Genomic DNA, 24,969 nt, shown 5'->3' with positions numbered 1-24,969 from the left:
CTCTAATGATTTCTTCTAACAACACATTTGTAAAACTGCTCAGAAAGTTAACAACCAGTTCTACTGAAGTGGTGCAAACTGGTTAAATCTCACCACTGGTGGGAACTTTTTATTTATTTATTTATTTATTTATTTATTTATTCATTCATTCATTTATTTATTTATTTATTTATTTATTAGATTTGTATGCCGCCCCTTTCTGTAGACTCGGGGTGGCTCACAATACAATAAAACAATTCATGACAAATCTAATAATTTACAATTTAAAATTTAAAATAATTTTTAAAAACCCCATTTTTAAGCAGACATACCTACAAACATACCATACATAAATTCTCAATTTATGTATGTCTCAATTCCCCCATGCCTGACGACAAAGGTGGGTTTTGAGGAGTTTACGAAAGGCAAGGAGGGTAGGGGCAATTCTAATCTCTGGGGGGAGCTGGTTCCAGAGAGTCGGGGCTGCCACAGAGAAGGCTCTTCCCCTGGGGCCCGCCAAATGACATTGTTTAGTTGACGGGACCTGGAGAAGGCCAACTCTGTGGGACCTAATCGGTCGCTGGGATTCGTGCAGCAGAAGACGGTCTCGGAGGTATTCTAGTCTGATGCCATGAAGGGCTTTATAGGTCATAACCAACACTTTGAATTGTGACTGGAAATTGATCGGCAACCAATGCAGACTGCGGAGTGTTGGTGTAACATGGGCATTTTTGGGAAAGCCCATGACTGCTCTCGCAGCTGCATTCTGCACAATCTGATGTAGATTTCTGGAAGTGGCACCCATGGAAGCTGCTCTGGTGTCAGGCCAAAAGTCATTATGTGAAGTCCAAGGTGGGCCTGACATAGCTTGGGAGTGTGAGAGAGAGAGAGATGCCACCACACATTCCTTTTTCCAGATGCCATAGTAACAAACACGGGAAGAAATCAGGAATCCTGCATAGGATTGGCCCTCATGACTGCACTTGTGGGTGTGAGGATGTGAGATGGGGTTTTTGACCCGGATGTAATCTAAGGCAGAGGTCCCCAACCGCCGGTACGCGGACCGGGACCGGGCCGTTGGGGTTTTCCAGCCGGTCCGCGGTGCCGCTGCCCTCCCGGCAGAGGACATTATGCAGGACAGGGTGGGGCGTCGGGCAGGGCGGGGAGAATCAGGAGGCTCCTTTGGCGGCTGGGGGCTGCCTGGCTTTGTGATTTTGGCTGGGGGGGAGTTAGGAAGGTCCTACTTCTCCCCCCCCAGGCAAAAACTCAAAGCCTATCTGCTGGATATGGGCGATGAGCGGGACGAGCGGCGCCAAAGCCGGTGGCTGTGGCAGCTGCTGCAAGAGGCTTCCGCGCCACTCTGTCCCACTCATCACCCGTATCCAGCAGATAGGCTTTGAGTTTTTGGCTGGGGGGGGACTTAGGAAGGTCCTACTTCTCCCCCCCCCAGCCAAAAACTCAAAGCCTATCTGCTGGATACGGGCGATGAGCGGGACAAGCGGTGCCGAAGCCGGTGGCTGTGGCAGCTGCTGCAAGAGGCTTCCGCGCCGCTCTGTCCCACTCATCGCCCGTATCCAGCAGATAGGCTTTGAATTTTTGGCTGGGGGGGAGAAGTAGGACCTTCCTAACTCCCCCCCCAGCCAAAATCACAAAGCCAGGCAGCCCCCAGCCGCCAAAGGAGCCTCCTGATTCTCCCCGCCCTGTGGAGAAGTGTGGAGGGCTGCGTCACTAAGCTCCACCCCTCCATAACCCTACCCCCATTTGACCAAAGCCCCCCCCCCCACCGGGCCATGGAAAACTGGTCTAGCTTAAAGCCGGTCCCTGGTGCAAAAAAGGTTGGGGACCTCTGATCTAAGGGACTCAGATTTGGAATGATTCCAGTCGAATCCAGACATGGCCGTTAACCAGCAGGAAGAGGGAGATTGTGATCCCGCTATATAGAGCGCTGGTGAGACCACATTTGGAATACTGTGTTCAGTTCTGGAGCCCTCACCAACAAAAAGATATTGACAAAATTGAACGGGTCCAAAGATGGGCTACAAGAATGGTGAAAGGTCTTAAGCATAAAACGTATCAGGAAAGACTTCATGAACTCAATCTGTATAGTCTGGAGGACAGAAGGAAAAGTGGGGACGTGATCGAAACATTTAAATATGTTAAAGGGTTAAATAAGGTCCAGGAGGGAAGTGTTTTTAATAGGAAAGTGAACACAAGAACAAGGGAACACAATCTGAAGTTAGTTGGGGGAAAGATCAAAAGCAACATGAGAAAATATTATTTTACTGAAAGAGTAGTAGATCATTGGAACAAACTTCCAGCAGACGTGGTTGGTAAATCCACAGTAACTGAATTTAAACATGCTTGGGATGAACATAGATCCATTGTAAGATAAAATACAGGAAATAGTATAAGGGCAGACTAGATGGACTATGAGGTCTTTTTCTGCCGTCAGTCATCTATGTTTCTATGAATCCTACCTGCTGAGAAGCATAGGCGTGGAATTGTTTTATTTCTCGGAATGCCGTTTTGGTTCGCTAACATCAATTCCAACTCTCCCCCATTCCGAAGAATGGAACAGAGGGAGTTAACCAAGAATCTGAAGGTGGAAGGGCTTCGAATTTCCTACACACACACACACACTCTCTGCAGTAGGAGCCAGACAACGTTCAACATTGCAAGGTAAATGTTGTGGTTAGCTCTGGCTCAGCTCCTGCCCCAAGGACTGTGGATGTGGGGGAGACATCCACATGCTGCAAGCCTGTTTTGCCCCCGGTGGAATCTGCTGATGAAGGCTCCTCTGACCAAGAAGACATGAGTGACAGGGAGGAGGAGAGTGGGGCAGACAGCTCAGAAGGAGATCAATTATCTAGCTCCTCCTTGGATTCGGTGCAAGAGTTAATGATACAACCACGCATGCGGAGAGCAATGCATAGGCAACAACAACTGAGAGATTATTATCAAAGAAAATGAGGCCACCTGTGGTTGGGTGGGGCTGTGGTCATTAGTGAGGCTGCTATAAAGAGCAGGCTGTGGGTTTGGCCATTGTGGAGGATTATCTGATCGGTGTGTTTCATGACTGCTTTACTGACTGACTTGTTGTGTGCTAATTTCCCCCCGCTTTGTAACTAAACCAGAGCAAAGTGTGTTTCACTTTGTGAAAAAAGAAGGACTGTGAATTACCTCACAGCTGCAAGCTAAGTATCACAGAACTGATAAGGGACTTGTACAAATTACCAGTTTGTTTGGAGACCAGTGCTCTTTGCTATACCAAAAGAGGGCTTGGTTTAAGTGAATTTTCATTATAAAGAACATTGTTTTGAATTTTCAAACGTGTGTGTGTCTGAAATTTGTACCTGTGAATTTTTGGGAGGAGTCTACCAGAGAGCTCGACAGAACATATACTTGACAAAATAAATAAATAAATAAATAAATAAAAATAAACTTCACGACATTATTTCGCTGGTTGTCAGTGTCTGCCCATGCATGCTTGCTTTGCTAACATGAGCCTTGCTTTAGTTGTTGGACCCTAATCAGCTTTGAAAGCACAGATGATATTGTTTGGGGAAAAACACTGTCTTGTTTGCTAATCAATTTAAAAAGAAAACATTGAAAGCTGATTACCAGAACACAAGATAACTACTTTAAAGGAATCATGTGATATGTGGGCTGGTAAAGTGCTTGAACTTTTTAACACTTTACTTCAACCAGAAATTATTAGTGAAGGCAATCCAACTCCTTTTAAAAAAAAATATTGAAGTTTTAAAATATATAAAAAAAACATATATACATATTCACATTTTTCAGTCCTGTGACATCAGATCTTTATACATATATATAGTTCCATCATATTGTCATTTTATGCAATAATTACACTAACAATCTATTATTTATTATTATTTATTATTTATTATTTATTATTTATTCTTTGTCCAATATACAATACATATGGAAGAGAATAGACATTAAGTAATATATATAACGATAGAAAGTAAAAAGAAGAGAAGTAGATGGGAGGGAGAGAATATATATGATATAAGAGATAAGGAGAGAATATACAGTATATGATATATATATAATATCTAAATAAGCTAAAAAAACATTTGAATATATATATATATATATATATATTTTTTTTTCTTATGTCGGATGACCCTGGTATATTTTTAAGGAACGTCACAGCTCCTTTTTTTTTTTTGCCTATAGGCCCAGCCTAGGGCCACTGCAAGGCAGTAATATATTTATAGCCGACAAACTATATTTTGTATGTGTTATAAACATTTAACACATATATATATATATATATATATATATAGAGAGAGAGAGAGAGAGAGAGAGAGATAAGGAGAGAATATATATAAGGAAAGACAATTGGACAGGGGACGATAGGCACAACACTGCACTTATATATGCCCCTTACTGGCCTCTTAGGAACCTGGAGAGGTCAATCGTGGAGAGTCTAAGGGAGAAGGGTTGGGGGTTGGGAGTTGACACTATTGAGTCCGGTAATGAGTTCCACGCTTCGACAACTCGATTGTTAAAGTCATATTTTTTACAGTCAAGTTTGGAGCAGTTAATATTAAGTTTGAATCTGTTGTGTGCTCTTGTGTTGTTGCGGTTGAAGCTGAAGTAGTCGTTGACTGGAAGGACGTTGCAGCATATGATCTTGTGGGCAATACTTAAATCGTGTTTTAGGCGCCGCAGTTCTAAGCTTTAGAAGTTTACTTGTTCTTTCTAATTTCTAGCCAAATGTAGAATTTTTCCCACACTATATAATAATCTCTTCACAATTTTGTAGCTCTAATGTGAGTTTTGTCATTCCTGCATGATCTATTATTGTTTTTATTATCATATTCCTCATAGTGGGGCATTTAACTTTCCATGATTGTGCAAAGACAATTCTAGTGGGATTCTACCAGAGAGCCCGACAGAACAATTGCAAGGTAAAAAGGGGAGGAACAGGCTTGGGGCTGTAATGAACAAGCCAGAAACAATCCATCTTCCTGAGTGGGGGTGGCTGAGATCCCCATGGCTCCCTGAAGTTGCCTCTCTACACGGCAAAAATGAATAATATAGACTTCCCTCCCACCCCCATCGCTGACTCCCTAAGTGAATTGCGAGATAGAGGCCAGCCACATGCATATCAAAGCCGATCCTAGCTTGCTGGGTTGTCCCTGTGTGCCACCAGCCCAGCTTTCCTTTCAGCCGGACTCAGCATCTATTTGCCTGCTGTATCATTGGAGATCAGTTGGTTCTACCTGCTAGTAAATAGTTGTGGGTTTTTTCTTTATACTTTTTATATTTTTTTTAAAAATGATATTTTATTGTTAATTTTTTTTTCAGGGCATTTTGGTTTTTTATATTGTTTATATTTTATATTGTTTTTAGGAAATGTTTGTTTTGTAATGAGCTTTTGGTTAATAGAGTTGGAAGGGACCTTAGGTCATCTAGTCCAGTGTTTTTCAACCAATGTGCCATGGCACACTAGTGTGCTGTGAGACATGGTCATGTGTGCCATGGGGAAATTAAACATGGGTCCCCAAACTACGGCCTGTGTGCCGGATATGGCCCGCGGAGGCCATTTATCTGGCCTGCCACCAGCTGCAACCAGCCACCTCCATCTGAACATAAACATTCCCCTCACAATCCCTCCAGCTATCAGCAATAGGAAGAGTGGAGGCACGCTCACTGACCAATCACCTTCTAGGATTCATCCCGACCACTAGCAATGAACCAATAGCAGGCCGCCTCTCATCCACACCCAGAAACATCCCCGCTCGGGTTGCCACGCACTTTTCATTGTGTGGCCGTAGCAAGTAGTTGAAGCCGCTACTCCTGCCCATGGTCCCAATTTCTAATCCTGCTCAGGACTGGAGGTAAATGCTGCCACCACTAGATGAAGCCTCAGCCTCAGTTGGTTATGTCTATCCTGATGGTGTATATAGATGTATATATATGTATAATATTTATTTGTTTGTCTGTTTGTTTATTTATTTATCTATCTATCTATCTATCTATCTATCTATTTATCTATTTATCTATTTATCTATTTATCTATTTATCTATTTATCTATTTATCTATTTATCTATTTATCTATTTATCTATTTATCTATTTATCTATTTATCTATTTATCTATTTATCTATTTATCTATTTATCTATTTATCTATTTATCTATTTATCTATTTATCTATTTATCTATTTATCTATTTATCTATTTATTAGATTTGTATGCCGCTCCTCTCCATAGACTAGGGGCGGCTAATAACAATAATAAAAACAGCATATAACAAATCTAATATTTAAAACCTCTAAAAAACCCTTATTAAAAACCAAACATACACACACACAAACATACCATGCATAAATTGTATAGGCCTAGGGGGAAGGAATATCTCAGTTCCCCCATGCCTGACGGCAGAGGTGGGTTTTAAGGAGCTTACGAAAGGCGAGGAGGGTGGGGGCAATTCTGATCTCTGGGGGGAGCTGGTTCCAGAGGGCCGGGGCCGCCACAGAGAAGGCTCTTCCCTTGGGTCCCACCAAACAACCTTGTTTAGTTGACGGGACTCTGAGAAGACCCACTCTGTGGGACCTAACTGGTCGCTGGGATTCGTGCAGTAGAAGGCGGTCCCTGAGATATTCTGGTCCAATGCCATGAAGGGCTTTATAGGTCCTTTATGGGTCCCAATATGTACTGTGGTAGAGTGTCATTTTGTGTCATTTTGGTTGGTGGTGTGCCCCAGGATTTTGTAAATGTAAAAAATGTGCCGCGGCTCAAAAAAGGTTGAAAATCACTGATCTAGTCCATCCCCCTGCTGTGTGTTTCTGTGTGATAACTGCTTTTTAATAATAAATAATAATAATAAAATGTAGACGTATATACCACTTCATAGTGCTTTTACACCCTCTCTAAGCAGTTTACAGAATCAGCGTATTGCCTGCAGCAATCTGTGTCCTCATTTTACCCACCTCGGAAGGATGGAAAGCTGAGTGAACTTTGAGCCGGCGGTGAGATTTGAACTGCTGAAGTATAGCTAACAGTTAGCTGAAATAGCCTGCGCTCTAACCACTGCACCACCCTGACTCTTTTTGAAGTAACTGCTTGCAACCGAAGACAGGCTCAAGATACAGAAGGATCCTGACAGACTTGAACATTGGGAGCTATCAAACAAAATGAGATTCAATAGTAAAAAAGTAAGGTCCTACATTTCAACAATCGAGTTGTCGAAGCGTGGAACTTATTACCAGACTCAATTGTGTCAACCCTTAACCCCCAACATTTCTCCCTTAGACTCTCCACGATTGACCTCTCCAGATTCCTAAGAGGTCAGTAAGGGGCGTACATAATAGAATAGAATAGAATAGAATAGAATAGAATAGAATTTTATTGGCCAAGTGATTGGACACACAAGGAATTTGTCTTGGTGCATATGCTCTCAGCGTACATAAAAGAAAAAGATACATTTGTCAAAAACCATGTGGTCCAACACTTAATGATTGTCATGGAGTCAAAGAAGCAATGAAGAAGCAATCAATATTAATTAAAAAAACTTAGGATACAAGCAACAAGTTACAATCATACAGTCCTAAGTGGGGGGGAAAGGATGATAGGAATGATGAGAAAAACTAGTAGAATAGAAGTGCAGATTTAGTAAAAAGTCTGACAATGTTGAGGGAACCAGCTCCCCCCTGAGATTAGGATTGCCCCCACCCTCCCTGCCTTTCGTAAACTCCTTAAGACCCACCTTTGCCGTCAGGCATGGGGGAACTAAAACACCTCCCCCTTGCCCATGTTGTTTTGTTGATTGATTGACTGTGTGCCTGTTTTTTATATATACTGTTTTTATGAGATTATTAATTTAAATTGTAACTAGATGGGTGGGCATTGGATTTGGTATTATGTACTGTACTGTTTTTTTATTATTGTTGTGAGCCGCCCCGAGTTTGCGGAGAGGGGCGGCATATAAATCCAATAAACCTAACCTAACCTAAACCTAATTATTTGTTTAGTAGAGTGATGGCGTTCGGGGAAAAACTGTTCTTGTGTCTAGTTGTCTTGGTGTGCAGTGCTCTGTAGCGACGTTTTGAGGGTAGGAGTTGAAACAGTTTATGTCCAGGATGTGAGAGGTCAGTAAATATTTTCCCTGCTCTCTTTTTGACTCATGCAGTATACAGGTCCTCAATGGAAGGCAGGGTGGCAGCAATTGTTTTTTCTGCAGTCCTGTTGGGTTGCAGCACCAAACCAGACAGTTATAGAGGTGCAGATGACAGACTCAATGATTCCTCTGTAGAACTGTATCAGCAGCTCCTTGGGCAGTTTGAGCTTCCTCAGCTGGTGCAGAAAGAACATTCTTTGTTGTGCTTTTTTGATGATGTTTTTGATGTTAGGTGACCATTTTAGGTCTTGAGATAAGATAGAACCTAGAAATTTGAAGGTCTCTACTGTTGATATTGTGTTGTCTAGTATTGTGAGAGGTGGAAGGGTGGAAGGGTTTCTCCTAAAGTCTACCACCATTTCTACAGTTTTGAGTGTGTTCAGTTCCAGATTGTTCTGGTCACACCACAAGGGTTGTTGTTCAACTTCCCGTCTCTATGTGGATTCATCATTGTCTCGAATGAGTCCGATCACTGTTGTATCATCTGCAAACTTCAGTAGTTTAACAGATGGATCGTTTGAGATGCAGTAATTAGTATATAGAGAGAAGAGAAGTGGTGAGAGTACACAGCCTTGGGGGGCAATAGCCTTGCTAATTGTTTATTTATTTATTTTTTATTTATTTATTTTGTCCAATACACAATGAGAGTTTTAGTGGGTATATATATATATCTATATACACATAGTAAAATACATGATGAAGGTTATAGAGGAGATACTCATAGTAAAATATATCTAAGAAATAATAGAAAAGAAGATATAGTAATAGAACATATCAATGAAAGAATAGAAGAAGATATATAGGAATAGAAGAAAGGAATAGGAGATATAGGAGAGTAATAGGACAGGGGATGGAAGGCACTCTAGTGCACTTGTAATTGTACATGTATCTGATGTGATTTTTCCTAGCTTCACCTGCTGCTTCCTGTCTGTTAGGAATTATTATTTAGGAATTATTATTTCAATTCCTTCAGTCGGACAGTATACAGTAAGTCTCCACAGACCAACACGGAGAAACCAGGGTACGTTTTATCGGGTAAAGTATCTTTCTCCGCTCCAAAACTCCCCGCCCTACACGCTTGCATTCTGCAGAGGAGCCACCAGGGGGCTCACTCTGCTCTCGTTATAAGGGCTGGCAGCCTCCTAGCTTCATATGGGCAGCTGAGCATGCGCCCGCCCGTTTTGTAGGATCAAAAGGGAAGATTCCTTTCTTCAATGGGTTTTCTGGGGAAGAAAGGATGGGAATGACGTCACCGGACGTCCGGGCCTCTTTTAAGGATCCTGCCTTCCTTCGCCTGGAAGCTTGCACAGGAGATTCCCCGCTTTGCAAGGAGAGCAGTTCAGACGTGACTCAGCAGTGAGTTGGGGATGGGGAGGGGGCTTTTCCTATGCAAAATCTTCATCCAGAGTCGGAGTGCTGGGAAGAGGGGGGGAGATCCCAAAGTCCCATGTTGCACTGCCACTCCTTTGCATTGCAAGGTAAGGCGGGAGGGAGGGGAGGAATGAAAGCTCCAGAATATCCATGTCCGTCTGTCTCCCCAGGAATAAATTAAGGAAACACCCCCCCCCCCCAAAAAAAGGAAGGCAATCAGGAGAGTCATCTATTTGTGAGGGGGGGCATTCAGCATGGAAGGAGTAAAAGGGGAGGGGAGGGAAAGAGAGTGATTGCAAAACCCCAGCTGTAAAAGGATAAATCTTTATTTTATTTTATTTTATTGGTTTCTTTGTACATATTGGTGATATACAAAAATATAATAATATTCATATACATCAGTGTTTCCCAACCTTGGAAACTTGAAGATGCTGGCTGGGGAATTCTGGGAGTTGAAGTCCAAATATCTTCAAGTGGCCAAGGTTGGGAAACACTGATATACATGATATTAGTAGAAAAGAAACATTAGGACAGGGGACCGAAGGCACACTGGTGCACTTATGCATGCCCCTTGGCATCGGGTGAGGTCAACAGTGGATAGTCTAAGGGTAAAGTTTTGGGGGCTAGGTGATGATACTACAGAGTCTGGTAGTGAATTCCATGCAGCAGCTACTTGGTTACTAAAGTCGTATATAATAATAATAATAATTTATTAGATTTGTATGCCGCTCCTCTCCGAAGACTCGGGGCGGCTCACAACACGATAAAAACAGTATTATACAGGCACAAATCTAATATTAAAAAAACCCTAAAAACTCTATCATAATTAAAAACCAAACAGCACATACATACCAAACATAAATTATAATAAGCCTGGGGGAAAGATGTCTCAAATTCCCCATGCCTGGCGGTATAGGTGGGTCTTAAGTAGTTTACGGAAGACGAGGGTGGGAGCAATTCTAATATCCGGGGGGAGTTGATTCCATAGGGCCGGGGCCGCCACAGAGAAGGCTCTTCCCCTGGGGCCCGCCAGACGACATTGTTTAGTCGACGGGACCCGGAGAAGGCCAACTCTGTAGGACCTTATCGGCCGCTGGGATTCGTGCGGTAGCAGGCGGTTCCGGAGGTATTCTGGTCCAATGCCATGTAGGGCTTTAAAGGTCATGACCAACACTTTGAATTGTGACCGGAAACTGATCGGCAGCCAATGCAGGCCACGGAGTGTTGTAGATACGTGGGCGAATCTGGGAAGCCCCACAATGGCTCTCGCAGCTGCGTTCTGCACGATCTGGAGTTTCCAAACACTTTTCAAAGGTAGCCCCATATCCTGCAGTCCATTTTGGAGTGGTTTAATTTAAGTTTGTATCTGTTGTGTGTTCGTGTGTTGTTGTGGTTGAAGTTGAAGTAGTCGTTGACAGGAAGGACGTTGTAGCCGATGATTTTATGGGCTATGCTTAGACCGTGTTTAAGGCGACATAGTTCTAAACTTTCTAAACCTAGGATTGTAAGTCTAGTTGCATAAGGTAGTGTTTCCCAACCTTGGCAACTTGAAGATAATTGGACTTCAATTCCCAGAATTCCCCAGCCTGGGGAATTGTCCTCACTTGTTAGGAAGTTTCTCTTTAATTCCAGGTTGCTTCCCTTCTTGATTAGTTTCCATCCATTGTTTCTTGTCTTGCCTTCTGGTGCTTTGAAAAATAAGTTAGTAGACCCACTCTTCTTTGTGACAGACCCTCAAATACTGGGATACTGCTACCATGCCATCCCTAATCCTTCTTTCCTCCTTTCCTTTCTTACTAGTATTGCTGCGATTTTTATTAAGTTTAAGTTTTATTAGATTTGTATGCCGCCCCTCTCCGAAGACTCGGGGCGGCTCACAACAACAGCAATACAATATACAAAGTACAAATCCAATATAAGCTAAAAACAATTTAAAACCCATAAATGTTAAACAACAATCATTACTACACAATCACACCATCCTCATATATTACAGTCAGAAAAAGATGGTGCTGGGGGGGACAAGATAGTTATTCCCCCCATGCCTGGCGACATAGATAAGTCTTCAACATCTTGCGGAAGACAGGAAGAGTAGGGGCAATTCGAATCTCCGGGGGGAGTTATTCCAGAGGGTCGGGGCCACCACAGAGAAGGCTCTTCTCCTGGGTCCCGCCAAACAGCATTGTTTAGTCGACGGGACCCGGAGAAGGCCAACTCTGTGGAATCTGATTGGCCACTGGGATTCGTGCGGCAGAAGGCAGTCCCAGAGATAATCTGGTCCGGTGCTATGTAGGGCTTTATAGGTCATTAAGCATAAAATTAAGCATAAAATGTATAGGTCATTAAGCATAAAACTTATCAGGAAAGACTTAATGAACTCAATCTGTATAGTCTGGAGGACAGAAGGAAAAGGGGGGACATGATCGAAACATTTAAATATGTTAAAGGGTTAAATAAGGTTCAGGAGGGAAGTGTTTTTAATAGGAAAGTGAACACAAGAACAAGGGGATACAATCTGAAGTTAGTTGGGGGAAAGATCAAAAGCAATTGTAACCGGAAACTGATTGCTCTGTTGTTTTGCCTGTACACAAAAATCCCTTGTGTATCTAATCATACTTGGCCAAATAAAGTATTCTATTCTATGCCCTTTCTCCTCCTGCAGGTACAAAAATAACTTGTGAGCAAAGAGGGGGTGAAGAAGCTGTTGATACTTCTCCAGGGCTCCTCCACAATGTAGTTTCTTGGAATGAAAAGACCTTGGAGAACTGCAAGATTTCGTAGCTACATTTGAAGTTGTGCTAGTGGGTAGGAAAAATGGAGGAATATCTAATATTTGACGGAGGTGAAAAAGGCCCTCTAGATTCTCATTCTTGGACCTATAGTGATATCTGGGCAAAAACTGAACAGAAGGTCCTGGAGAAGAACACTATTAGTTCAGAGGTCCGGCACGGGCTCTTTGGGAGTATCCAGTATCAAGACTCTAAGGGGCCCCGAGAAATTTGCAACCACCTTCACCACCTATGCCATCAGTGGCTGCAGCCAGAAAAACACACGAAGGCTCAGATGTTGGATTTGGTGATCCTGGAGCAGCTCCTGGCCATCCTGCCCCCAGAAATGGAGCGTTGGATTCGGGAGTGTGGAGCAGAGACCAGTTCCCAGGCAGTGGCCCTGGCCGAAGGTTTCCTCCTGAGCCAGGTGGACGAGAAGAAAGCGGCAGAGATGCAGGTGAGAGACCTTCATTTTGAGACTTGAAAGGACACTGTTTGAGTCCATGCATATCTCAACATGGAAACCCAACATGGTATAAGGCAGTGATGGCGAACCTATGGCACGGGTGCCACACGGAGCCATATCTGCTGGCACCCGAGCTGTTAGAAACATAGAAACATAGAAATATAGAAGACTGACGGCGGAAAAGGCCACATGGTCCATCTAGTCTGCCCTTATACTATTTCCTGTATTTTATCTTACAATGGATATATGTTTATCCCAGGCATGTTTAAATTCAGTTACTGTGGATTTACCAACCACGTCTGCTGGAAGTTTGTTCCAAGGATCTACTACTCTTTCAGTAAAATAACATTTTCTCATGTTGCTTTTGATCTTTCCCCCAACTAACTTCAGATTGTGTCCTCTTGTTCTTGTGTTCACTTTCCTATTAATAACACTTCCCTCCTGAACCTTATTTAACCCTTTAACATATTTAAATGTTTCGATCATGTCCCCCCTTTTCCTTCTGTCCTCCAGACTATACAGATTAAGTTCATTAAGTCTTTCCTGATAGGTTTTATGCTTAAGACCTTTCACCATTCTTGTAGCCCATCTTTGGACCCGTTCAATTTTGTCAATATCTTTTTGTAGGTGAGGTCTCCAGAACTGAACACAGTATTCCAAATGTGGTCTCACCAGCGCTCTATTTAGCGGGATCACAATCTCCCTCTTTCTGCTTGTTATACCTCTAGCTATGCAGCCAAGCATCCTACTTGGTTTTCCTACCTAACGACTTGCATGCCGGTAGATATGGCTCCATGTGCCACCTGTGGCACACCTGCTATAAGTTCTCTATCACGGGTATAGAGTTTCCTGCCTAAGCAGGGGGTTGGACTAGAAGATTTCGAAGGTCCCTTCCAACTCTGTTATTGTGTTCTATTCCATTCTATTCTAATACAAGAATGGTGGAAGGTCTTAAGCATAAAACGTATCAGGAAAGACTTCATGAACTCAATCTGTATAGCCTGGAGGACAGAAGGAAAAGGAGGGACATGATCGAAACATTTAAATATGTCAAAGGGTTAAATAAGGTTCAGGAGGGAAGTGTTTTTAATAGGAAAGTGAACACAAGAACAAGGGGACACAATCTGAAGTTAGTTGGGGGAAAGATCAAAAGCAACATGAGAAAATATTATTTTACTGAAAGAGTAGTAGATCCTTGGAACAAACTTCCAGCAGACGTGGTTGGTAAATCCACAGTAACTGAATTTAAACATGCCTGGGATAAACATATATCCATCCTAAGATAAAATACAGAAAATAGTATAAGGGCAGAGTAGATGGACCATGAGGTCTTTTTCTGCCGTCAATCTTCTATGTTTCTAATATGAAGACATGTTTAACAGAGGTTCTTCTGCTGCTATATCCTTTTTATCTGGTACTTCTCTTTCAGAGGTCATTCTTGGACATTGTCCCTGACCATTCCAAGGAAATGCAAGATCCATCAAATTCCTCTCCAAAGCTGCTTCTTTCTGGGACGTTCTCCAAGGAAATTCAACATCAGGCCACTTCACCGGGTAAGAATGGATTCCGTCCAAGCGATGTGGGACTCCGCAGAAAGATTGCAAGTATCTCTCATTGTCTGAAACTTCTCATCCCTTATTTAACTGTTAAGAACTCTCCTTCCACCATTTTTGTCTCCTTCACAGAAGATAAAACAGTCCCGCTGATACTTCTAGGATCCCCTCCTTGTACTGATGGAGCTGAAAAAGTAACTGAACCAACTGTTCAGGTAGGAGGAGGAGGCACTTCAGAGAAAGCTACAAAGAGCCATTTTGAGGCCTCCTGATACGATGTGGTGTTGACGTATAATACTGATGCTTCTACACAATATGGAAAGAGGAAATGTGAATTCAGAACTTGACCAGTTACTGAATTTTCTCTTTGGAATCATCAGAAGTTCTGTTGGGAAGCATTGACAGCATTCCACTAATCTCCTAGATCCCTAAAATGTCTGCAGAATTCTGAGAGTTGAGGTCCACAAGACTTAAAGTTAAGCTCTGCTCTAGATGCTACTTAGGCAGTTTCATGTAGCTCTTGAGTGGGGAGACAGTTAGATAAGATACCATAGTCCATATGTGATGCGTGTCTCAAAAAGATTAAGACTTTGATTTCTTTTTTGCCCTTACCTTTTAAATTGTATTGGCAGTTCTGTCTTAGCAAAAACTTCAGAAGAGAAGGATTTAGGGGTAGTGATTTCTGAAGAAGTGATTTCCATTATTTATTAGATTTGTATGCCGCCCCTCTCCGTAGATTCGGGGCGGCTTACAGCAATAATAAAAACAATGTATAGCAAATCTAATATTTAAAATATCTAAAAAAACCTTATTTAAAAAGCAAGACATAGACAAAACATACCATGCATAAACTATACAGTGATCCCCCGCTCGTTGCGAGGGTTCCGTTCCAGGACCCCCCGCAACGAGCGGGTTTTCGCGAAGTAGCGCTGCGGAAGTAAAAACACCATCTGCGCATGTGCAGATGGTGTTTTTAACTTCCGCAGCGCTAGCGAGGAGCCGAAGATTGGGGGCGGCGCGGCTGTTTTAAAACGTCGCCGCCGGCATGGGGGGCTTCCTAGCAGCCCCCCAAACCCGGGTTGGGGGTCCGGGGGGTGCTGGCAAGCCCCCCATGCCGGCGGCGACGTTTTTAAAACAGCCGCGCCGCCCCCAATCTTCGGCTCCTCGCTAGCGGGCTTTCGAGATGAGTCCTGAAGCGAATTCGCTTCAGGACTCAGCTCGAAAGCGGCGAGAGCTAGCGCCCAGCCCCGTGACATTCGCTTTCCTGCCGCCCACAGCCGAGTGATCCTGGGCTCCTTCGCAACCTCGGAGAGCTTCCTGGGCATGAAAGCTCACGAAAACCAGGAAGCTCTCTGAGGTTGCGAAGGAGCCCACGATCACTCAGCTGCGGGTGGCAGGAAAGCGAATGTCACGGGGCTGGGCTCGGCTCCCCCCCACTTAGCAGCCCCGCCGCGGAAGGCTCCATTCTGTTCCCTGAATGGAGACCGCCGGCCGCTCAATCGGGCCGGCAGGGAACAGAATGGAGCGTTCCGCGGCGGGGCTGCTAAGGGTGGGGAGCCGAGCCCAGCCCCGTGACATTCGCTTTCCTGCCACCCGCAGCCGAGTGATCGTGGGCTCCTTCGCAACCTCGGAGAGCTTCCTGGGCATGAAAGCTCACGAAAACCAGGAAGCTCTCTGAGGTTGCGAAGGAGCCCACGATCACTCGGCTGCGGGTGGCAGGAAAGCGAATGTCACGGGGCTGGGCTCGGCTCCCCCCCACTTAGCAGCCCCGCCGCGGAAGGCTCCATTCTGTTCCCTGAATGGAGACCGCCGGCCGCTCAATCGGGCCGGCAGGGAACAGAATGGAGCGTTCCGCGGCGGGGCTGCTAAGGGTGGGGAGCCGAGCCCAGCCCCGTGACATTCGCTTTCCTGCCACCCGCAGCCGAGTGATCGTGGGCTCCTTCGCAACCTCGGAGAGCTTCCTGGGCATGAAAGCTCACGAAAACCAGCTTTCATGCCCAGGAAGCTCTCCGAGGTTGCGAAGGAGCCCAGGATCACTCGGCTGCGGGTGGCAGGAAAGCGAATGTCACGGGGCTGGGCTTCCCATTCCTCCAAGTCATTTCGCACCCCGCTTTAGGGCGACAGGCGGTGGGCTGGGAGCCCCAGGCGAAAGGAGCTCGGGCATTGTTCTCCGGACCCCGCCCGCTCAGCCCCGCGGCGGCCCTTTCCCTCTCCAGGCTGCGGGCAGGGTCCGGAGAACAATGCCCGAGCTCCTTTCGCCTGCGGCTCCCAGCCCACCGCCTGTCGCCCGGTTTAGCCAGGACACGAGCGGCGAAATGACTTGGAGGAATGTGAAGCTGAAACCGGCCGGTTTCAGCTTCCCATTCCTCCAAGTCATTTCGCACCCCGCTTTAGGGCGACAGGCGGTGGGCTGGGAGCCGCAGGCGAAAGGAGCTCGGGCATTGTTCTCCGGACCCCGCCCGCAGCCTGGAGAGGGAAAGGGCCGCCGCGGGGCTGAGCGGGCGGGGTCCGGAGAACAATGTCCGAGCTCCTTTCGCCTGCGGCTCCCAGCCCACCGCCTGTCTCCTGCTGCCCGGTTTAGCCAGGACACGAGCGGCGAAATGACTTGGGGGAATGTGAAGCTGAAACCGGCCGGTTTCAGCTTCACATTCCTCCAAGTCATTTCGCCGCCCCCCCCATCTTCGGCTCCTCAGCGGCGAGCGAGCGAAGCTAAGCCGGCAGCAATGTCGCCGCCGCTGCAGCCAACGCGCGCTACGATCTTCCGGGCCAGCCAGGCTCAGCGGATCAAGCCCGGCTCCCCTCGGCCCAGCATCCCGGGCCAAGCGGCTGCCTTCCGTGACTGAGCCTGGCTGGCCCGGAAGATCGTAGCGCGCGTTGGCTGCAGCGGCGGCGACATTGCTGCCGGCTTAGCTTCGCTCGCCGCTGCAGCCAACGCGCGCTACGATCTTCCGGGCCAGCCAGGCTCAGTCACGGAAGGCAGCTGCTTGGCCCGGGATGCTGGGCCGAAAGGAGCCGGGCTTGAAGATCGCAGCGCGCGTTGGCTGCGGTGGCGAGGGCTTGCGATGGAGGGTGGAGGAAGCGGCCATGGGAGGGCGAGCTGCCTCAGGGAGGAGGATCGGGCCGTTCCTTGGCGCTGTCTCTCGGCGCTTTCGAGCTGAGTCCGGGAGCGAATTCGCTCCCGGACTCAGCTCGAAAGCGCCGAGACAAGCCGTTCCTTGGCGCTGTCTCTCGGCGCTTTCGAGCTGAGTCCGGGAGCGAATTCGCTCCCGGACTCAGCTCGAAAGCGCCGAGACAAGCCGTTCCTTGGCGCTGTCTCTCGGCGCTTTCGAGCTGAGTCCGGGAGCGAATTCGCTCCCGGACTCAGCTCGAAAGCGGCGAGAATGAACGGCGTGGGCGGGGCGAAGGGCGGGCGGCAGCGAGGAGTTTGCGTGGGCGGTGGGGAAACTCCTCGCTGACGCCAGCAAGAGGGGGAAGACCCAGGAAAGCCGCCCAGCAGCTGATCTCCCGGTTGCCATCTACGCATGCGTGCCCATACACGCATGCGTAGATGGTATTTTGACTTCCGGGTTGAAAAATAGCGAAGTACCCTGTTCGCATTGGTTGGGGACGCAATAAACGGGGGATCACTGTATAGGCCTGGGGGAGACATCTCAGTTCCCCCATGCCTGATGGCAGAGGTGGGTTTTGAGGGGTTTACGAAAGGCAAGGAGGGTGAGGGCAATCCTAATCTCCGGGGGAAGTTTGTTCCAGAGGGTCGGGGCCGCCACAGAGAAGGCTCTTCCCCTGGGTCCCGCCAGACGACATTGTTTAGTCGACGGGACCCGGAGAAGGCCAACTCTGTGGGACCTAACTGGTCGCTGGGATTCGTGCGGCAGAAGGCGATCCCGGAGATATTCTGGTCCGATTCCATGAAGGGCTTTATAGGTCATAACCAACACTTTGAATTGTGACCGGAAACTGATCGGCAACCAATGCAGACTGCGGAGTGTTGGTGTAACATGGGCATACTTAGGGAAGCCCATGATTTCTCTCGCAGCTGCATTCTGCACGATCTGAAGTTTCCTAACACTCTTGAAAGGTAGCCCCATGTAGAGAGCGTTACAGTAGTCGAACCTCGAGGTGATGAGGGCATGAGTGACCGTGAGCAGTGACTCCCGGTCCAAGTAGGGCCGCAACTGGTGTACCAGGCGAATCTGGGCAAATGTCCCCCTCGCCACAGCTGAAAGGTGGTTCTCTAATGTAAATGGAGCATGTGGAGGCCAAAAACAACATGTGAAGGCCAAAAACAGCCAAAGGGTGGCGGCCGGGCCATGGGCAGGGCTTTGGCAACTTTTAATGTATAAGACATGCCCAAATTTTCACTCTCTTTTTTTTTTGTGGGTGTGTGTGTGTTTTATACTCAGAAAAATAGGGTAATTAAATAAGGTTCAGGAGGGAAGTGTTTTTAATAGGAAAGTGAACACCACATTTTGAGACCACATTTGGAGTACTGTGTTCAGTTCTGGAGACCTCACCTAGAAAAAGATATTGACAAAATTGAACGGGTCCAAAGACGGGCTACAAGAATGGTGGAAGGTCTTAAGCATAAAACGTATTGGGAAAGATTTCATGAACTCAATCTGTATAGTCTGGAGGACAGAAGGAAAAGGGGGGACATGATCGAAACATTTAAATATGTTAAAGGGTTAAATAAGGTTCAGGAGGGAAGTGTTTTTGATAGGAAAGTGAACACAAGAATAAGGGGACACAATCTGAAGTTAGTTGGGGAAAAGATCAAAAGCAACATGATAAAATATTATTTTACTGAAAGAGTAGTAGATCCTTGGAACAAACTTCCAGCAGACGTGGTTGGTAAGTCCACAGGAACTGAATTTAAACATGCCTGGGATAAACATAGATCCATTGTAAGATAAAATACAGGAAATAGTATAAGGGCAGACTAGATGGACCATGAGGTCTTTTTCTGCCATCAGTCTTCTATGTTTCTAATTTAACCGTCTTCACAAATTCCATCATCTTCGCCACAATGGTTTCTTAGCCTTTCCATAAATGTTTCATGCGATCCTTAGCATTTTCGCATACAATATTTTGCAATCATCAGAAACGTGCCAATCCCTGCTTTAAAAATTGGTCGTCAAAGGGAGAAGACTAGCAAGTAATTCCTTGAGCTGTTGGCTAACGTGTCCTGTTTTTCCTTGTTCAGGTGAGTCTCGTGTCGTTCGAGGAGGTGGCAGTGCACTTCTCTGAAGAGGAATGGTCTCAGCTAGATCCCCACCAGAAAGCCCTCCACGCAGAAGTCATGCAGGAAAATTCCCGGAATGTGGCCTCCCTGGGTAAGGACTTCTGCTAGGCCCCTTTGAAGAAATTTTGTGATGAGATGAAGTTATTATTATTATTATTATTTATTGGATTTGTATGCCGCCCCTCTCCGCAGACTCGGGGCGGCTAACAACAATGATAAAAAAACAACATGTAACAATCCAATTTAATAAAACAACTAAAAACCCTTATTATAAAAACCAAACATACACACAAACATACCATGCATAACTTGTAATGGCCTAGGGGGAAGGAATATCCTAACTCCCCCATGCCTGGCAACAAAGGTGGGTCTTGAGAAATTTGCGAAAGACAAGGAGGGTGGAGGCTGTTCTAATCTCTGGGGGGAGTTGATTCCAGAGGGCCGGGGCCGCCTCAGAGAAGGCTCTTCCCCTGGGGCCCGCCATATGACATTGTTTGGTCGATGGGACCCGGAGAAGGCCAACTCTACTTCTAGAGATTCTAAAAAGACTGCAGTGAAGAGCAACCAAGATGACTAGGGACTGGAGGCTAAAACATATAAAGAACGGTTGCTGGAATTGGGCATGTCTACTTTAATTAAAAGAAGGATCAGGGAAGACTTAATGAACTCAATCTGTATAGTCTGGAGGACAGAAGGGAAAGGGGGGACATGATCGAGACATTTAAATATGTTAAAGGGTTAAATAAGGTTCAGGAGGGAAGTGTTTTTAATAGGAAAGTGAACACAAGAACAAGGGGACACAATCTGAAGTTAGTTGAGGGAAAGATCAAAAGCAATATGAGAAAATATTATTTTACTGAAAGAGTAGTAGATCCTTGGAACAAACTTCCAGCAATTTATGTATGGTATGTTTGTATATATGTCTGATTAATAATGGGGTTTTTTAAATGTTTTTAAATTATTAGATTTGTTATGAATTGTTCTATTGCTGTTGTGAGCCGCCCCGAGTCTACTGAGAGGGGTGGCATACAAATCTAATAAATAAATAAATAAAATAAATATAAGTCTTATTGCTATTGCTATTGCTCTGTCCCTACAAGTTTAAATGTTTAGATGTATAGAATCACTTCTTATTCCTTAACCTTTATTTCTTTGTATCTTACCACATCTTACTTTTGTTCTCTTATAAGGAGCCAATGAGCAGCGGAACGAGACAATTTGGCCCGTGGAGAGAGCAGGAAAAATGGAAGACCAGAAGGAAACAGAATGTGGCCAAAGAAATGTATCACAAATTGGAAATCAGAAAAGCTTAGTTTCCCAGTCTTTTTGGAATATAAATGATTTTACTGCACAACAAAACCGAGTGGGGGAGAAAAACACAGAGAACAGAATGAAAACATTCAAAGAGAAATTGGATATAAAGAACGATTACCAAACTCATTCTACAGAGCAATATGGAGACAAGGAAGTTGAAAAAGTTCACGGTGACATCATTGTCCTTCCCTTACATGGAAAGGAAAGCATGGGAAATAAACCCTATAAGTGCACAGAATGTGGAAAGAATTTCAAATGGAATTGTCTGCTTATTTCCCACAAACGGATGCACACAGGTGAGAAACCATACCAATGCACGGAGTGTGGGAAAAGCTTCAACAAGAACTGCTTCCTTATATACCACAAAAGGATCCACACGGGAGAGAAACCGTACAAATGCACAGAGTGCGAGAGGGCCTTCAGTCGGAGGAGCACCCTTACCCTCCATAAAAAGATCCACACAGGAGAGGAAGGTTACAACTGCACAGTGTGTAAAATGACGTTCAGAAAGAGAAGCCAGCTTATTTCCCATAAAAGGATCCACACTGGGGAGAAACCATATAAATGCATAGAGTGTGGGAAAGGCTTCCAGCTGATTAAATCCCTTACTTCCCATAAGAAGATCCACACAGGAGAGAAACCCTATAAGTACACGGAGTGTGTAAAAAGCTTTAGTCAAGGCGGTCAACTGATCTCCCATAGATCAGGGGAGAAACCGTATAAATGTACAGAGTGTGGAAAGAGCTTCACCAAGCGGAGCCGTCTCGTTTGCCATAAAATAATTCACACGGGGGAGAAACCTTTCAAATGCAACGAGTGCGGGAAAAGTTTCAGCCAGAACAGTTACCTTAGGTCCCATAAGAGGATCCATACAGGAGAGAAACCCTACAAATGCGCGGAGTGTGGAAAGACCTTCAGTTGGAACTGCGACCTTATTTCCCACAAAAGAATCCACACAGGTGAGAAACCGTATCAATGCACGGATTGTGGGAAAAGTTTCGGCAAGAACAGCTCCCTTACGTCCCATAAAAGGATCCATACGGGAGAGAAACCCTACAAATGCACAGAATGTGAAAAGACCTTTAGTCGGAGTAGCAACCTTGTATCTCACAAAAGGATCCACACGGGAGAAAAACCCTATAAATGCACGGAGTGTGGGAGGAGTTTTTGCGAAAATAGGTCCCTTAAAATTCATATGCGGAGCCATTCAGGAGAGAAACCTTATAAATGCACAGAGCGTGGGGACCCTTTTAGTCAAAGTTCTACACTTATTCCTGTCCCGCAGAATACAGAAAACTACGTATGTTTTGAATACGGAAACCGTTTCTGGTGGAATAGTCATCCTACATCAGATACAAAAATCCACAAAGGAGAGAAATCGTATCAGTGTGGGGAATATGGGAGAATATTTCAACAAAGCAGCTCGCTTATTTCCCATCAAGGTATCCATGCTGGGGAAATGTTTGGAATGTGGAAAGAGTTTCAGGGGGAGCACTCGGGTTACTTCCCATAAAAGGATCCATTCTATAGCATGCTGTACAAATGAGCCGGGGTGGCGCAGCAGGTAGAGTGCTGTACTGCAGGCCACTGAAGCTGACTTGTAGATCTGAAGGTCAGCGGTTCAAATCTCATCACCGGCTCAAGGTTGACTCAGCCTTCCATCCTTCCGAGGTGGGTCAAATGAGGACCCGGATTGTGGGGGCAATAGCCTAGCTCTGTTTAAAAAAAAAAAAGTGCTATTGCTAACATGTTGTAAGCCGCCCTGAGTCTAAGGAGAAGGGCGGCATAAAAATTGAATGAATGAATGAATAAATAAATAAATGCCTGGAATGCTGCAGTGAAGGAAGTAATCTCATTTCTCATAAAAAAACCTACACAGGAAAAATGATATAAATGTTTTGGAATGTTGAAAGACCTGTGAAAATGGGATCCTTAATATCCCTAAAAGGATCCACACTGGGAAAAACCATAAAAATGCCTGGAATGTGGAAAGGCTTTCCATGACAATGGGTCCCTTATTTCCCATAAAAAGATCCACACAGGGGAGAAACCCTACAAATGCTTGGAGTGTGGGATGAGCTTTGGGAATAGTAGTAATTATCCTTAATTCACATTCACATGATCGACATAGGAGAAAAACTCTATAAATGGTAAATGATTTAGCTTTACTAGATAAATGGTCAAAGCAATGGAAACTGCAGTTTAATGTTTCCAAATGTAAAATAATGCACTTGGGGAAAAGGAATCCACAATCTGAGTATTGTATTGGCAGTTCTGTGTTAGCAAAAACTTCAGAAGAAAAGGATTTAGGGGTAGTTATTTCTGACAGTCTCAAAATGGATGAACAGTGCAATCAGGCGGTAGGGAAAGCAAGTAGGATGCTTGGCTGCATAGCTAGAGGTATAACAAGCAGAAAGAGGGAGATTTTGATCCCACTATATAGAGTGCTGGGGAGACCACATTTGGAATACTGTGTTCAGTTCTGGAGACCTCACCTACAAAAATATATTGACAAAATTGAATGGGTCCAAAGACGGGCTACAAGAATGGCGGAAGGTCTTAAGCATAAAACGTATCAGGAAAGACTTAATGAACTCAATCTGTATAGTCTGGAGGACAGAAGGAAAAGGGGGGACATAATCGAAACATTTAAATATATTAAAGGGTTAAATAAGGTCCAGGAGGGAAGTGTTTTTAATAGGAAAGTGAACACAAGAACAAGGGGACACAATCTGAAGTTAGTTGGGGGAAAGATCAAAAGCAACATGAGAAAATATTATTTTACTGAAAGAGTAGTAGATCCTTGGAACAAACTTCCAGCAGATGTGGTTGGTAAATCCACTGGAACTGAATTTAAACATGCCTGGGATAAACATATATCCATTGTAAGATAAAATACAGGAAATAGTATGGCAGACTAGATGGACCATGAGGTCTTTTTCTGCCGTCAGTCTTCTATGTTTCTATAATTATTTATAATGCAATTTGTACAAAGAATTCAGCTATCCTGAAGGGTGATGAGAAGGTTTAAACTCATGTGGGTTGTTTACCAAGGCCTCTGGCTTTTTTCTTCTCCTCCATTGTCCTGTCATTCCTATAATTCCACTGAAGATGTTACCTAGTTTGATAACGAAATGTTCAGAAAATGACCTGCCCCCTGAGAACAAACCTCCATACTCAAATGCCAGTGTTTTTATCCCCCTAAAATGCAGTTTAAATCAGAAAGTCTTTGCCTGGAAGTTAGTTATATACTGTTTTATTACTGTTGTTAGCTGCCCCGAGTCTGCGGAGAGGGGCGGCATACAAATCCAATCAATCAATAAATAAATAAATGGCTCACTCACAAATATGATGATTCCTATATTAAAATGTAATAATTATATCAATGAATACAGTAGTCCCTCGCTATACCGCGCTTCACCTACTGCGGCTTCACTTCATCGCGGGTTTCTGAGGAAGCCGATCGGCAGATTTAAACAGCCCGCCAAACTCGATCGGCAGGTTTTTCAAAAAAAAATAAAATCTAAAATTGTAAATACTGTATTTAAATACTGGATCTAAAATACTGTGTGGGAAGGGTTTATAAACACTTAAAACAATGAAAACTTACCAAACAATTACAATATAAATACTTAAATAAGTACTATCAGTCAATAAATTCCCCATCGCGGATTTCACCTATCGCGGCCAAGTCTGGAACGTAACACCAGCGATAGGTGAGGGACTACTACAATGACTAAATGTTAATGAAAAAGATTATGTAAATATAATGGAAACAATTACATAAGCATGGGTTTATTGTCGGTAAAATTAGCTGTATAACCCTAGAGGTTATGTAGTATGATTGTATGGTTTGGGCCATATTGTATTGTTTTGTCATGTTTAAATGTAGATATGTCTTTTTTGTTGTTTTTAAATGTAAATAAATCAATAAAAACTATTTTTCTTAAAAAAAGAGGCTCACACAAACCCACAGCTTTCTTCCTTCCTGGCTATCCTGGGCCTTTTCTAGGGGGGCAAAGAGGTGACTGGGTTTTGCTTCCCCTCTCAGGCCTGAAAAGGGGTGGCAGTGCAACATGGGCCCTGGGCTATGCCCTTCCCCGGACTCAGGAAATGGAATTTA

The 24,969-nt window shown here is 44.7% G+C and overlaps 1 protein-coding gene across 1 annotated transcript; it reads left to right on the top strand.

Annotated features, from left to right (window-relative positions):
* Window positions 1–9,348: 9,348 nt before the first annotated feature.
* Window positions 9,349–22,685, top strand: LOC139159649 (zinc finger protein 678-like). Its single transcript, XM_070736961.1, has 6 exons — window positions 9,349–9,488; window positions 12,166–12,728; window positions 14,167–14,290; window positions 14,423–14,505; window positions 19,494–19,623; window positions 20,723–22,685. The coding sequence occupies exons 2-6, from the start codon at window positions 12,318–12,320 to the stop codon at window positions 22,357–22,359; spliced, it is 2,385 nt and encodes a 794-aa protein (XP_070593062.1). The 5' UTR covers window positions 9,349–9,488; window positions 12,166–12,317; the 3' UTR covers window positions 22,360–22,685.
* The last annotated feature ends 2,284 nt before the right edge of the window (window positions 22,686–24,969 follow it).

The sequence above is a fragment of the Erythrolamprus reginae genome, chromosome 2 (genome assembly GCF_031021105.1).
Source record: "Erythrolamprus reginae isolate rEryReg1 chromosome 2, rEryReg1.hap1, whole genome shotgun sequence".
NCBI lineage: Eukaryota > Metazoa > Chordata > Lepidosauria > Squamata > Dipsadidae > Erythrolamprus > Erythrolamprus reginae.
Note: the sequence above shows the minus strand (reverse complement) of the source record. Positions and strands in the feature narration are given on the sequence as shown.

Excerpts from the sequence above, each read along its gene's own strand:
- LOC139159649 (XM_070736961.1), top strand. The coding sequence starts at position 12,318 with ATGGAGGAATATCTAATATTTGACGGAGGTGAAAAAGGCCCTCTAGAT. Across the intron at positions 12,729-14,166 it reads AGAAAGCGGCAGAGATGCAG|AGGTCATTCTTGGACATTGT; the intron begins GTGAGAGACCTT and ends CTTCTCTTTCAG. Across the intron at positions 14,506-19,493 it reads TAACTGAACCAACTGTTCAG|GTGAGTCTCGTGTCGTTCGA; the intron begins GTAGGAGGAGGA and ends TTCCTTGTTCAG.